This window comes from Musca vetustissima, unplaced genomic scaffold, assembly GCF_032173495.1.
Source record: "Musca vetustissima isolate MV318-11 ecotype Yass unplaced genomic scaffold, APGP_CSIRO_Mvet_v1 utg69071, whole genome shotgun sequence".
Classification (NCBI taxonomy): Eukaryota; Metazoa; Arthropoda; class Insecta; order Diptera; family Muscidae; genus Musca; species Musca vetustissima.
The window spans coordinates 43103-57414 of NW_026886856.1; the positions used below are offsets into that span (position 1 = coordinate 43103).

Sequence of the window (14312 nt, forward strand, 5' to 3'; positions counted from 1 at the left end):
GATAGGCTAAGAAGTTTCCGAACCGCCCTTGAAGTTTACGATCTTTATATGAGGACCATGTCAAAAAAAATGTCCAACATAGACAAATTTTCAACCAAAACATTTTTTACCCACCAAGCGTACGGAATATCAAATTTATTATTTTGTATTCCATTCCACATATTTCTGATATACATTAACACCGACTATTTTAGAAACTCTAACCTGAAAAGTGCATGTTTCTAGCATTTTAGCAAATAGAATTCGAATTATTTTTTTTTTTTCTTTCAAATTTCCTTGTAGCTGAAAACAATTAGAAATTGATTTCAAATCCATTTTAATACTACCTGCATGCCATTAAGCGAATGACAATTTTAAATTCCTAACATGATAACCTTGTTAAATTGAACCCTAAAAAAATATATAAAAAAAATTGAGTTGATATTATAATTTTTTGAAGATTGTGTTCATTTGCCAAAAATATTTCGATATTATATCCTGACTAATACCCCTTCCAATATACAATATGTTTAGGTCCAGTACCAGTGGCGGTACCACAGCCCGAACCGCATTCTGTGGGTGGAGTTCTTGTACACATGCCGCATGTGTGTTCGGTAAGTAACAAAAACTAAAAAATACACTCAAAGAAAAATCGCAGTCAAAAGAAATACGAACAAAAAATAAGTCATCAAAACATTTACAACAACAACAACAAATATATCAACTACAAATAAAACATAGCTCAAAAAAACAAATTACATTTTCAACAGGAATGAGTATTTTTTTTTTTAATTAATTTTTAGTTTTTAGTTTACAGACTTTCCCCCCAAATAAAATACAAAAAAGGTTAAGTTACAATTTTAGAAAAACAACAATTATTTTCCCTGATTATTATATTAGAAATATTTTCTTAATTTTTTATAATTTTAATTTTCTTTAATATGTTTGTATCCCCAAATGAAATCAAAAATTTAAAAAACTCAAAATTCATTCGTCATCTTTTCATTTTCAATTATAGAAGAACGATAATGGCCATTCGGTTGATAGTATTGAATTGAGAAAAGTTCACGCTACAGACGAGGTACTTTGTGCATTTTTGAATCACAAAAACTAAAATCAAATACTACAAAAAACCAAAATCAATATTTGTTGTAATTTTTTACGTTTAAATTAATTTTAAAGAAATTCGAAAAAGTTTTTTGAAAAATTCTATAATATTTTTTTGCTCAAAATTCCAAATTTTTGATGTTTTATAGTTTAGTTTTTTAATACTTTTTTTAATTTTAAATGGGTTTGTTGTTGAATGTCGAATGAAACGTAGTCGTCACTTGCATTCGTTTCACAGCAAGAGAACAATTTAAATAGGTCAAAAATATATTTCAAGATACCTAAACCTAATTTTTAATACAAAACTAGGTATCACTGTCTTGAAAAATATTCAACAAATTTTCACTTCGTTCGACAATCTAAAACATACCCTTGGTGTTAATTCAAAATATATATTTACAATATATGTTCAATGTATATAAATAAATGTACAAAGTATTATTTTGTTATTTATTTATATTTAATGTGATTTGTTTTTTTTACATATTGGTGTTAGATTTTAGAAATAGAAATTTGATAGCTATAAACCAGTGAGCGTAACAGTATAGTCAGACGGGGCGATCATATGATACCCTATGTTCCGAGCCTGGGAAATGTTCCGCAAAATTTGCACTCTCTTGACCGATTAATGGTTAAGAGCTCCCCCGTGGCATCTTTTACGAATCATGTTTTCTCGGTATAAAAATTTACACTATAAGATTAAAATTTGGTTCATTTGACCCATAAAAAATATTAAGACAGTCATTTGAATTCGTTGCTCAGATCGCCTTTCCCATGGAAAATTTGTGATTTTTGGAATATATTTGTGACGTCTAGAGCGACTAAAAAACCAAAGAACAATAAAATTTTCGGTACATATCCGCGAAATATAATCTGATCTTCATTGAAAATTATAGACGTCATTCTTGATAATAAAGTAACATTTCCTGGCCATCTGCTCTATATTTCCAACATCTAGTGTGGTAATCCTAATACTAAACAATATAAGAATACCTAGACACCTGCAAGTATTTAAGTAAATCTCCCTTCTTATACGAGTAGAAGAGCTGGAGGTCTGTCACTCCTCTTGGATATACTATCAACTTCTCGGGTCGTTGTCCTTCAGGTGAAAATATATACGCCACACAAAAGTCTGGAGGGAATAGTTTCCCTTCTTCGTGGAATATATTCACAATTTTAGACTATAGGGCGACCAGAAAAACAGACAAACATACAATTCTTAGTCCATCTCATCTCCTTAATATTAACCGATCATTACCAAAAACAACAGGAGTCTTTTTTGTCCAGAACCCGTCCTACATGCAAAATTTCGTCCACAACTGTGGCCTGTAGCGTGTTTACAAATGATAATGGACAGACGGACACACTCTGACTAGATCAACATGGTGGGTCAGGGAGCAATATTTTGCCAATATCCATAGTTGGGTAGGATATAAAAATATATACTTACTTGCTTGCTTAGCTGGCTTTGTGACAGAAATTTGTTCCATACGCCGAGCTTAAAAAAGATTTCCAGGCGCATCGGTCATGTGCACAGCCCTTCCTCTTCTCTGAAAGGCCATGTTCCGAAATATTCTCTTCTACTTGATCTTTCCATCTAATTCATGGCCTTCCCCTTCTGCTAAGCCATCAAATGGCTCACTTTTAATGTCTTTTGTGCTGGGGCATCCTCATCCATCCTCACAACATGACCTAACCAACGTAGTCGCTGCAGCTCGATACGTCTGACAATGCCGATGTCCGAGAATAGATGGTACAATTCATGGTGATATTCACCGTCATCGTACCATCTGTTGGCCAACACTATCCTTCTTCGAATCTCAAAACTGAAGTCATTTGTTTTATTTATGGCGGTACAACCAAGGTATATAAAATCTTTGGCTGTAGTTCTCAAGTTCCGCAGTTGGTCCGAGTCTACTGGCGCGCTTTGATACCATCAGCTTGGTCTTCACGCCATTTACTGTCTGTCCCATTTGGCAAACATGGATGTTGCCGCTTGTTCGACAATGTTCGACACATTATATCCATGTCGTCGGCGAGTAAGATATGCGGTTTGGTGTACAGATTGTCATTTCTGTTCATCTTTGCCTCTCGTATGACCTTTTCCATCAGGATGTTAAAAAGATCGCACGACATACAGTACCCCTGTCTGAATCCTCGTTCGGTATTAATTGACTCCGATAGATCCTTTTCGACTTTAACTACTGACCTTGTGCCAGTTAAATTTGTCCTGCATAGGCGTATTAATTTTGCAGGAATGCCGAACGCAGATACGACTTTAAACAACTCTGAACGGATGGGGCTGTCGAATGCGGCTTTATAGTCGACGAATAGGTGGAATGTGTCGATGTGAGTCTTTTCCAGGTTTTGGAGCAGTATGAAAATATGGTCTATGGTAGATTGGCTTCAATCGTTGACGCAGCACACAGGGTAGCTATTTATATACGATGGGAAGAAGACTTATTCCTCTATAGTTGGCACATATAGTCTTGTCTCCTTTTTTGCACGGGACGCCGGACGCAGATGTTCCAATCATTGGGCAAAATTCTACTAATCAATTGGTGGATGATCCTGATTAGCTTCTGGCCTTGAAGAGCTCGGCTGGTAATCCGTCGGCACCAGCTGATTGATTGCTATTCTGACCTCATCTTGGCTATATATACCGTCATCAATATATACCGTCATCTCTTATTGGCTCTGTGGTATCTTCTTCACCGTTACTATTTGATACCTTTAGCTTTGCAAAATGATCATTCTAGATCTTCAACACGCTGTCTGTATTTGTCACCAAGTTTTCTTCTCCTTTGGTGCCTGCACCAAAGCCTTCGATTTGGCGTTTTACTCTTTGGTAAAATTTCTGGACTTCATTCTAACTCCTGTACATCTCGAATTGCTCGCGTTTTTCTAGTTTTTTCTTTTGAAAATACGTTTCTCCTCTCTCCTTTTCCCCTGATAATTCTCTCTTGCATTGCGTGTTGCTACTGTTTTCAGGGTTGCCCACTCCTACTCCACTCGTACAACGAGTTTCTTGATGGTGCTGTTCGGTACACAAATGTTGCTTTTGCTGCAGTTTACAGGGGGTGGTCAATTCTTCTGCTATCTGTTGTGTTTGTAGGTTTTCGACGTCGAGTTTCCGTGTTACATTAGATCGCACCTTTGCTGCTACATCAAGACGAGTGCGAACATTGGCTGGTACAAGATAGTGGTCCGAATCGATATTCGCTCCTCGATCGAATGTCTAACACACTGGATGAATGCCTTCCGTCTATCACAACATGATCGATTTGATTTCTCGTTGTTTGATCGGGAGAAATCCAGGTGACCTTGTGTATATCGAGATGCTTGAATCTGGTGCTGCTAACTAACATACTTGTTGCAGCCCCGAAGTAAATCATCCTCAGTGGGGCCAAAAATATTTTCCCTGGAGACGAGGTCTTTTATTCTCCTGTTAACCATAAATCCACAGCCAAATTCATGTCTCGTTTCATGGCAACTATAATTTACTTACTCTACTTGCGGCACATATGAGCTCACTATTTCCACGGATTGCTGAAAGTAACTACCCTAGGTGACACCACGGGGAGGTTAGTGTCCACAATTGAGATAAAGAGGGATCAAGATAAGCCACGGCTGTGCGTTGTTAAGGTCAATCTACAATCCCCTACTTCACCCAGCAGATGTCAAAGTATTCAAATTTCTAGGATATTACAACTTTTTTTATATATATTAAAAATATATTTTTAGTTTTTATTTGATTATTTTTTAAACTATTTTTATTGTCTCAAAGTATCTTGTATGTGTGTGTGAATATAACAAATTATTATTACAAACAAATATCAAAAACTAATAAATGTTTTTAAAAGCAAACAAATTCTTGTAAATAAATTTCAGCAGATAAAAAATATTCAATTAATATTATTTTTTTCTTAATTTTTAATTTATCTTTTTATTTACAAAAATATACATTTTAAAATATTTTTTTTCGGTGTATATTTTTTTAATTAGCATGAAAATATTAATTATGTACAGCACAAATACTGCCGTCGAACACCAATAAAAACGCACTGAAACCAATTCGTACTCCTGAAATTATGCACCATAATTTTTTTTAGAGATTTTTCAAAATAATTCCAGAAACTCACCCAATGAAAATACTTAATTCAAATTGTATTTATTAAACATTTCTTTCGAGAAAATCGATTTCATTAAATATGTATATATTTATTTATACATACATTCATTTTAATGTTTGTATAAATTTTGTAAATAATTTTTTTTTATATATGTATAAAATAATTGTAAATATTATCTCTGTGTAAATGATGAAGATACAATAATTTATTTTTTTATTTATACAAATGTTACTTCTTTTTTTCAATTCTGTAATTTAGATAATGACCGCAACTGTTGAAACAGTATCGGAACAATTGGATTTGGCATCTATATTGCCACCGGATCGTGCCATTGCTAGATCCATAACATTATCGGATGCAGATGTTGGTAAGTACAGTATGACTATTATTTTTAGGATAAAATCATAATGCTCAGTCCGATGGAATCCAGATGGCTTTAATCAATTGCCCTCTGATATGCGAGTGCAATCGACTTCTCGGTTCCCTTACTTTTATGCATTCATGCTAATACAGGGTTGCCCATATTCGACGGACCCATCTGGCAACGCCATAACTTTTGACAGAGATGTCACATAAAAAACATTAAAAAATGACAGAAGTGCGCCTTCTAAGCACACACAGCGTTTATACGGCCACACTGGTTAAGGCTCTTTACATCCGAAGAGGCCATATAAAAATCGAAATTAAAAAAATTAGGCCTCCAAGAACATCCCAAAAACGCCGTTCTCAGCAGTTGGGCATGGCTCGGTCCACTTTACAACGGATTATTCGCATTGATTTGCTTTTATTCCCGTACAAAATTCAAATTGACGCAAAGAATGTTGCCTGCGGACTAGTCTCGTCGATAGGAATGGGCTTCAGTCATCGAAATTTCCAGAACGTAGCAATTTTGAACAAAATTATGTGTGATGAAGCCCATTTCACATTGAATGGGACCGTAAATACGCAAAATTGCCATTTTTACGCCACTGAAAATCATCAGGAGATTCAAGATGTGCCTCTTCATGACGAAAAAGTCACAATTTGGTGCGGCGTTAGTGCGAAAACGGTAATTGGGCCGTTTTTCTTCCAAAATGAAAATGGCCATGCTGTTACCAGGAGCGTTATCGCGACATGATGACCAATTTTGTGATGCCAATTATTCGTCGAAAGCTGGACGAATAATAAAGACGGCGCTCCGCCGCACACAAGTCGCATAACAATCGATTTTCTGAATAATTTGTTTCCGGGCCGTTTGATGTCGAAAAGTGGTGATTTGGACTGGCCACCGCGTTCGCCCGATTTGACGCCGCCTGACATCTTCTTGTGGGGAAATTTAAAGTCAAAACAAGCCAAGAACCGTAGAAGAGCTCAAGGACAACATTCGTGAAGAAATATCCACTACTCCGGCCGAAATGTTGGCAAAAACGATGGAAAATGCAGCAAAAAGGGCACAATACGTCATCATCCCTCGCAGCTTTTACTTTGTCCTCGAATGTTAAAGTAGACAACGTTCTCCTCACCCTTAGTTTTGGCCAGACTTTCCATTGAAGACCGGTCCAAGCCCATTACAAGGAGAGTCTATTCTCTGTTCTCCTTCCTTCATAAGACTACCCACTTCTTCACCAGCAGTGTCTTGTTCTGTAGAACAAAGACTCCGAGTATTCGTTCTGTCGTGAACTCTCTGCCCTAACCTCTGATGAAGCCCATATGCCTATTAGTAGCATATAAAAGATATTCATGCGAGTTGGTCATCTTATCCTCGGCTCTCTCCGTTTGTTTGTCTTCCTCCTCTTCAATCCTTCTGGCACCAATCATGAAGTAGACAGCGTTGAATACTTAAATACTACTACTTACCCTTAGTATTGGTCAGACTTGCCATTGAAGACATGTCCAAGCTTATAACAAGGAAAGTCCCTAATTCGTTCTCCTCCCTGTGGATGGCTTCCCACTTTTTCACCAGGAATGTCTTTATATGTAAACCAAAGACCTCGAGCATGCGTTCTGTCATGAACTCGGTGCCCCAACTCCTGACTTTGCTGCCGTATCACTCCGATGGAAGTTTATCTGGATGACCTTAATTGTAATAAAGTCCTTCCCGTAGAAGACTTTCACATCTTCTGTAGATCAAAGACTTCGAGCATGCCCCCGCTGGTCCAACCTCTGATGATGACCGTTTCTTGTTGTAATTGAGAAATTTATCATTTCCTCATCAGCTTGAGTTTGATTGTCTCGCTTATGAAGACTATGCTTGCCACTAGGGTTTCAGGCTTTAACTCAAATTCTAGCATGAGATGCAGCAGTTGCTAGATGATCTTATTATTGACTGCACCCATTACCCCCTTATGGGTCTCAATTTGTATTTAACCGGGGCACTATTATCGACGATCAGATGGCGACTTATTACCAATTGTAGCAATTACCTTTCTCTTTCCTAAAGTCCTATTAGTCCTTTTTAGGATTCCCGGTCTTCAAGGTATTACAGCCAGCTTCGCCGCTCTCAGACAATGGATTCTCGTAACTACATTAGATAATCTTCCTGGAATTTGCAGGTGCTGAGATCAGTAGGGTCCTTCCCCTTTTAAGGATTCCCGGTATTTATCGAATATGTCGATTCATCGCTCGTCTACATCCAGTTTCGCCGCTCTCAGTTAATGAATTCTCGTAACTGCATTAGATAATCCCCCTTGAATTCGCAGCTGTTCAGATCAATAGGGTTCCACCTTACAGCAGTTGCTCCATGGTCTTATTATTAACCGCATCCATGACCTCGTTATCGTTTCTTTCTTAGTTTGCCGGACGTACTATTCTCGTCGATCACTGCATAACAGATCGTTCTTATTTCTCCTCTGGATGATGGCTCCTTCCCAACTGTTACTACCCTCCTGCTTTTTCGTAAAGTCTTTTAGAAATTACGGAAGATTCCGATGCAGCCTTCTACTTCTGGTTATTAGAATCAGATTCGTCACCCTCAGTCGATGGTGGCCATCTCCTTGAACTTTGCTCTCTTTTCCTTTTTTGTGGATTTTACATTCACCATCTCTTCCGGAGATCTAATCCTTACGCCGCATTTGAGGAAGTGGAGTGAAGATCAGGCTTAGCAATATCTTTGCTCACTTCTTCCACCATCTTAACAACCTCTTCGTTCATTCGGCATTCTATAACGGTTATTTTAAATTCTTAAACTCAGATCCGTATTTGCCTGTTGGATGCGTTCATGTGTCCACATCTGTTCGAGATGTCTGCTCATAATTGCAGACTGACATGGCGTGATCAACTACACTCGCCGGTAACTTCTTGTTTTAGAGGAACAACAAGGGATGGCAAATTGTCTCAATGACCTTCTTTATACGTCGAAGCAGAAAATATTCGAACAATTTTCCGAAGAATAACGAACTAGTAACTTTATCAGTGAAGTATTTCGTAATAACGGTGTCCGAGCGGTTCAATTTTCTTCCTCACTTCGATCGGTTGAAGGAGAAGCTGACAACGGTAGTTGGGATCATCAAGCGTGTTTTGCGGACCGATTGAGTAGGGGTGCTATGCGTGTCATATATGGTGGGATATTTGTTGCCTGTGGAACTTATGCTGCACCTATATGGTACATAACTGTCTCATCTGTCTTAGGGCTGAAGAAACTCCTTTGTGTCAGCGGGTCGTCATGTTAGTATGTTTGCCAGTGTGTCGCACTTTTTCCACAGATGCGTTGCAAGTTCTGCTCGGCGCCGTGCTGCTTTATCTTAAGGTGATATGTAGGGCTATCAAGTATAAGCTTAAGCGCAACGTTCTTAGTGGACCGGCCAGAATTTCGCTTCGGCTTCAGGACTGTGTTCTTACCGATGGGGCATGGTTCTCTCAATGCGTTTCTGCATAAAAGTGGTCTGTCCCAGACGGATTTATGTGGGTGCGGGATGGCTGAAGACTGGAAGCATATACTGACGGAATGCTGTTACTATGAAGATATTATAGATTTAACAAATATGGGTATATCGAATGGTGTTGGTACAACTAATTCTTCCCTCCACTAAATTGCTGGGAGGGGCTACTGAATGCTTCGCAGGGAATGCAAAATTGCAGTCTCTGAGAATTCTTCTTGTGTCCGGTTAATGTGTCGTAGCAGGACATCTTTGAACAATTTCTCGAAAGAAAACATACACGCGATAAATAGTCTGTAGCTTTCACGTAGACGAGGAACTACTCCAGATTTTGGGATTGGTACCGCTAATGCTTCCTTTCAGTAAACGGCTGGCCGCATAAGTGTTGCTGAATGCTTTGTACGAAATCCAAATTGATTCTTTGACAATCCTTCTTATCTCAATAGTTTCCACTCTGACCAGAATCTACTTCAGGTGTTGATATTGGCACCACTTCCCGTTAACGATTCGCAGGACAAGGTTTAATAAATGCTTTGAAGGTTCACAAACGCGGAGATTGGTCTGTAGCTTCCACGAAGATCAGAATCTACTTCAGATTTTGGGATTGGTGCCACTAATGTATTCTTGCAGTAAAATGCTCCTGTCGTGCTTTGCACGATTTGCACTACCGAAAACTCAATAGTGGATGTGGTTTTCTTTCGATCACTAAGCATATGATCGTCTCCAGGCTTTAAGAAAACTTTGGGACAGACTCTTCATGTTCAAATCTCTTTCAATTGTTTGTGGATTTTGAGGTGTATTTGGGAACAGTTTCAGTTGTTTTTTTTTATTTCGATTTACTTTTATACAAATTTTCCAACGCTACGTAGCTGGCTCGCCGCTCATCTCCTGGTCTTGAATTGTATCATCACTGACCTCTCGCTTTGTCTGCAATGGAAAATAAAATCAAATTAATGTTCTAATTTCAGGAAGTGCAAATGTTAGCGTTACCAAGGCCTCGGTTTTGGGCGGTGACAATGGTAACGGAAGTACTGGCGGAGCTGTTGGCTTGGAAAATGGCAGTCTATCCGACGAGGACGAGGAAGATGATGACGATGAGAATTTCTGGCATACTTCTGTGGGTAAATTTAAATTCACCTTGGATACATTGCCGCAGACCTTGCAGTATATACATCAGTTATTGACGGTGAGTCCAAAATTTCGGAACTATTCCATAGAAAAAAAATAATTTACGTACCTATGTTTTTATTACAGGAAATACCAACCATCAAAAAACCAGAAATACTCTACTACGTTCTGCAATGTTTAAATGTCATGGCCTTGCATGGTGATGCCCTGACAAAGGCTGCCCGAGAACATCGTGGTTTCTTTATATGGTGTCAGGAGAATTTACTGATAAAGAAGTAAGTCTAAAGATTTTTATTTTTCGGAAATTATCTTAATTGCGATTTGTTTCCTTTTCCAGCCTCTGGGAACTTTGCAATGCCGAACATTCGCACATCTGTCAAGTTGGAGTTCCGCTGCTTTTGCACTGCATTACATTACCCCTGGGTTCGGATGTATTTTGGCGTGTGGTCCAAGAGGCCTTTCACGATACCGATTGGCGTGTCCGATTCACAGCAGTTGAACGAGTCACTGTAATTACACGTTTTATGGATTCCACACCGCTGCGCACCGAAGTTGGCCTGCAAACGGCATTGGCTACGGCATTTTGTCATTTAATTGCCAGCATGGATGACATTAATGTCTATGTAGCCCAGAGGGCTACACTGTACATTGGAACCATACATGATACGGCAATTCGGTCACTCCTCTTCTGCTTGGAATCACAATTCGATTTATTTATTGTTGACCGTCCCGTGGTATTACAGTCAGTTTATCAGCTGCATAACTCTTTGTCGGATCGTAAAGTTTTGACATGGGAATTCTTTTTGAATCGTTTCGATACGTTGTTTGTGGAGGCCCAAATTACGCTGGAGAAATGTGGTGATATTTCTTATTTAAGAGATTTAAGGAATTCCGAAAATGGCAGTGAGGCTTTGTCATCGAAAATATTAAAGGCCCGTGAGGCCTTAAGTCAAAATGATTCGGCAACTGTGGGTATGGCGAAGACCCTGAGTGCATCGTTTGGCACCAAATGGCCCTATAAAAGAACCATGTCAGCACCGGCCAGCATGATACCCAGACAGGATTCGAAATTTGGTAAGTTTCCCCAGGAGTAAAAGAATGAAGAATTTTTATTGATATTTTATTTCGTTCGTTTACAGTACCCGACAAAGAGAAAATCTACAGCCGCCAAATATCGGCCCCAATCTTAAAACGGAAAACTTCACGCTTTGGTTTGGGTCAGTTTTTAGGCTCTAGTAGTGGAACTAGCCAAACATGTCCTAGTTATAGTTATCCAACAGCTAGCAATACATTAACACATCGTACGGCTTACAGTGCTCATATAACCACTCACTCTGTAACGTCGTCACATGCACACTCACAAGTCCCCGGTCCCGCTAACACCACCTCCTCCAATGTACCCTGTCCCATACACAATCCCACCACAGCACCCGGTCCTTCGGGATCATCCCAACATTTTGTCTTCTCCTCCAGTTCCTCATCCCATCCCGCAAATACCAGTAGTAGCATTGCACAAATAGCAACAACATCAACTTTAACCTCGACTCATAGTCAAAGTCATCAGTATTTAGTGCATTGTGTAGCGCCTCCTAGTCAAACGCTAATTCATAGTCCAATGCCAACGTTACAAGAAGCTGATCACCACAAGCAACAACACACCAAGTCCCAGCCCTCGACGCAATCCCACCAATACCCCTATCCCCTGCACTCCTATCATTCCCATTTCCAGAAACATCCGTCGGCACCGAATCTGCTGCCACCCCCACCACAATCCCTACCAGCAGCACCGGCACCCAGTCCCACTCCTTCAGCTTCAGCTATGCCAATGAGTTGTACTTGTGATGTCGGTTGCACGACCAGTGCTCATGTTCAACCGGCACCTCAAGGTAGGTTGTAGATGCATGCGATTTTACTGTCTTCTGTTCTGTCAAAAAATATGTCTGTCTTGTTCTCTCACGCTCTCTCTCTATCTCTCTGTATCTTTCGCTCTCTCTCTCTTATAAGTCTTGATGTGAACGAACGTCGTATCAACATAACTGATAATCTACTCCGCTACATATAATTGTTGTAACGGTGTTTTGTCTCTCTCTCACACACATACATACACCCACAAATACCACTCCGCTCTCTTGTTTAGAAAATAAAACTACCGTTATTTATTGTTCTACTCTAACATAGTTTTTTTATAACTAATTTATTTATTTGTTTATTTCTAATTTTTTTTATAAAAACTAAAAATGTAAAAAAATATCGACTACGAACTTGACTCCATCCATACAACGAACGCCTTGTATGTATATTCTCTCTCAATCTATCTCGCTCTGTGGTTCTCTGTTATTTGTACAAAACTGTAAAAACATGTACCTAAACAACTATGTAAATATGTAACCAAACTGTTTTTATAAAAATGCATTTAATTTCTTTTTTTATAATTCTTTTTTTAAAATAATAGATTTATGGCTAAATTTCCACAGGCCCAGCCATTGTATGGATTTTCCAGGCACATGTAATTTTATCGCTTTTAAAAACTCTTTGTACCTCTCCTAAGATTGCATCTTTCCTAACCACAAAAAAGACACTCTTGGCTTGCGAGAATAGAGTGTTCCCTGAAAAAAATTTGACTGTTTCCAAAATCGAAGAGATATTTACCCTGAAAAAAAAGCTTGAACGCATGTTGTTGTTGTCATATTTTTTCACACATCCATCCTACCAAACTGCAAAATCCTGATCCTGAAATACGAAATCGCTTGTCGAATGTTATCTTGACCCTTATGAAATTTGCATGTAAAATAGAGCTTATCCTTGATCTTCACTTTTTTTAAAAATATTTTTCCCTTGGACTTGTTGTTCCGATGGCGCTCAATTAGATGCGGAGTTGGTTGTTAGAATTTCGCCCAATTCCATAAAAGAATAGTGGCATATAAAAAACGTATTTATAATATCCCAAAGCTATAAATCATGTCTAAATTTTAGAATGGACTGAAGTCTTTTTGTTCTGATGGCGCCCAACATAAGGCAAGACTTTTTACAAGTTGAACATTGTGGGCTTCCGTTCCTATTATTTGATGTCTGCTGTTTTGAAGAAGACTTATGGTTGCGATGGCGCCCAATTGGAGGCAGAGATTTTGGTTAAAATGGCGCCCAACATAATACAAAAGTTGTACTTTCTCAAAGCTATAAATGCTGTCTAAATTTTGATGTGGACTGAAGATTTGTTGTTCCAATGGCGGCGAACTGAATGCAAGATTTCTTACAAGTTAATCATCCAATATTTGCCCCCTTCCAGCGTTAAGATTTGATGTATGATGTTATGTACGGCATATGACGGGCAATTAGGAGCAGAGATTGTTGTTAGAATGGCGCCCAACCTAAACAAGATTTGTGGCATATAAAAGACTGAACTTCAATGATATTTATTGATGTATACATTTTGGAGTGGACTGAAGACATGTTCCGATGGCGCCCAACTAATGGCATAACTTGTTACATACTGGACATCAAATATTTAGCTGAATATCAAATATTTAGCTGTACATAAAATATTTAGTAGTCTTGTAGCTCCGATGGCGCAATTGGCGCCCAATTAGGTATTGTTTCTAAAAATATTTCGAACTTAATACAAGAGTTACGACATATAAAAGGCTGAACATCAAACATGAATGCGAATGAGCCCAAAACTAATAATTGATGTTTGATTTTTGTTGTTCTAAAGGAGCACAACAAGGACAGAGTTTGTTGTAGCAATGGCGCCCAAATGATGACATGAGCTGTGGGATACATGAGTCTGAACATCAAACATATTTATACACTTCAGTGTTAATATTTGAAGTCCGATATGTTTGCAGTTAATTTGTAGTTCCAATGGCGCCCAACTTATTATAAAACAGTGATTATGGAGACAGCTGGAATTCATGCCATTGCACCATCCTGATCCTAATTGTGCTAATACCATTCGCTATTCACCTGACAATTGATTTTCCTCAAATCTCTGATATGTCTGTTGATCTAGAGGTTCTACTTGTAATTTTGCCAACTCTTAGTAGATCATGACGTGAGTGAAGTGGAGTTTCTCCCCATATGAATATGGTCCACTTTTGCAGCTCTCAGGAAG

General features: G+C 38.6%; 1 protein-coding gene across 1 annotated transcript in view; it reads left to right on the plus strand.

Annotated features, from left to right (window-relative positions):
• Positions 1-14312, plus strand: part of LOC133334343 (protein unc-79 homolog) — a 54307-nt gene that overhangs the window by 26355 nt on the left and 13640 nt on the right. The window contains exons 13-19 of the mRNA XM_061542633.1: positions 514-593; positions 998-1060; positions 5478-5586; positions 10042-10259; positions 10328-10476; positions 10539-11275; positions 11341-11418. Of these exons, the coding sequence (XP_061398617.1) occupies positions 514-593; positions 998-1060; positions 5478-5586; positions 10042-10259; positions 10328-10476; positions 10539-11275; positions 11341-11418 (1434 nt within the window). The remainder of the gene's footprint in view (positions 1-513; positions 594-997; positions 1061-5477; positions 5587-10041; positions 10260-10327; positions 10477-10538; positions 11276-11340; positions 11419-14312) is intronic.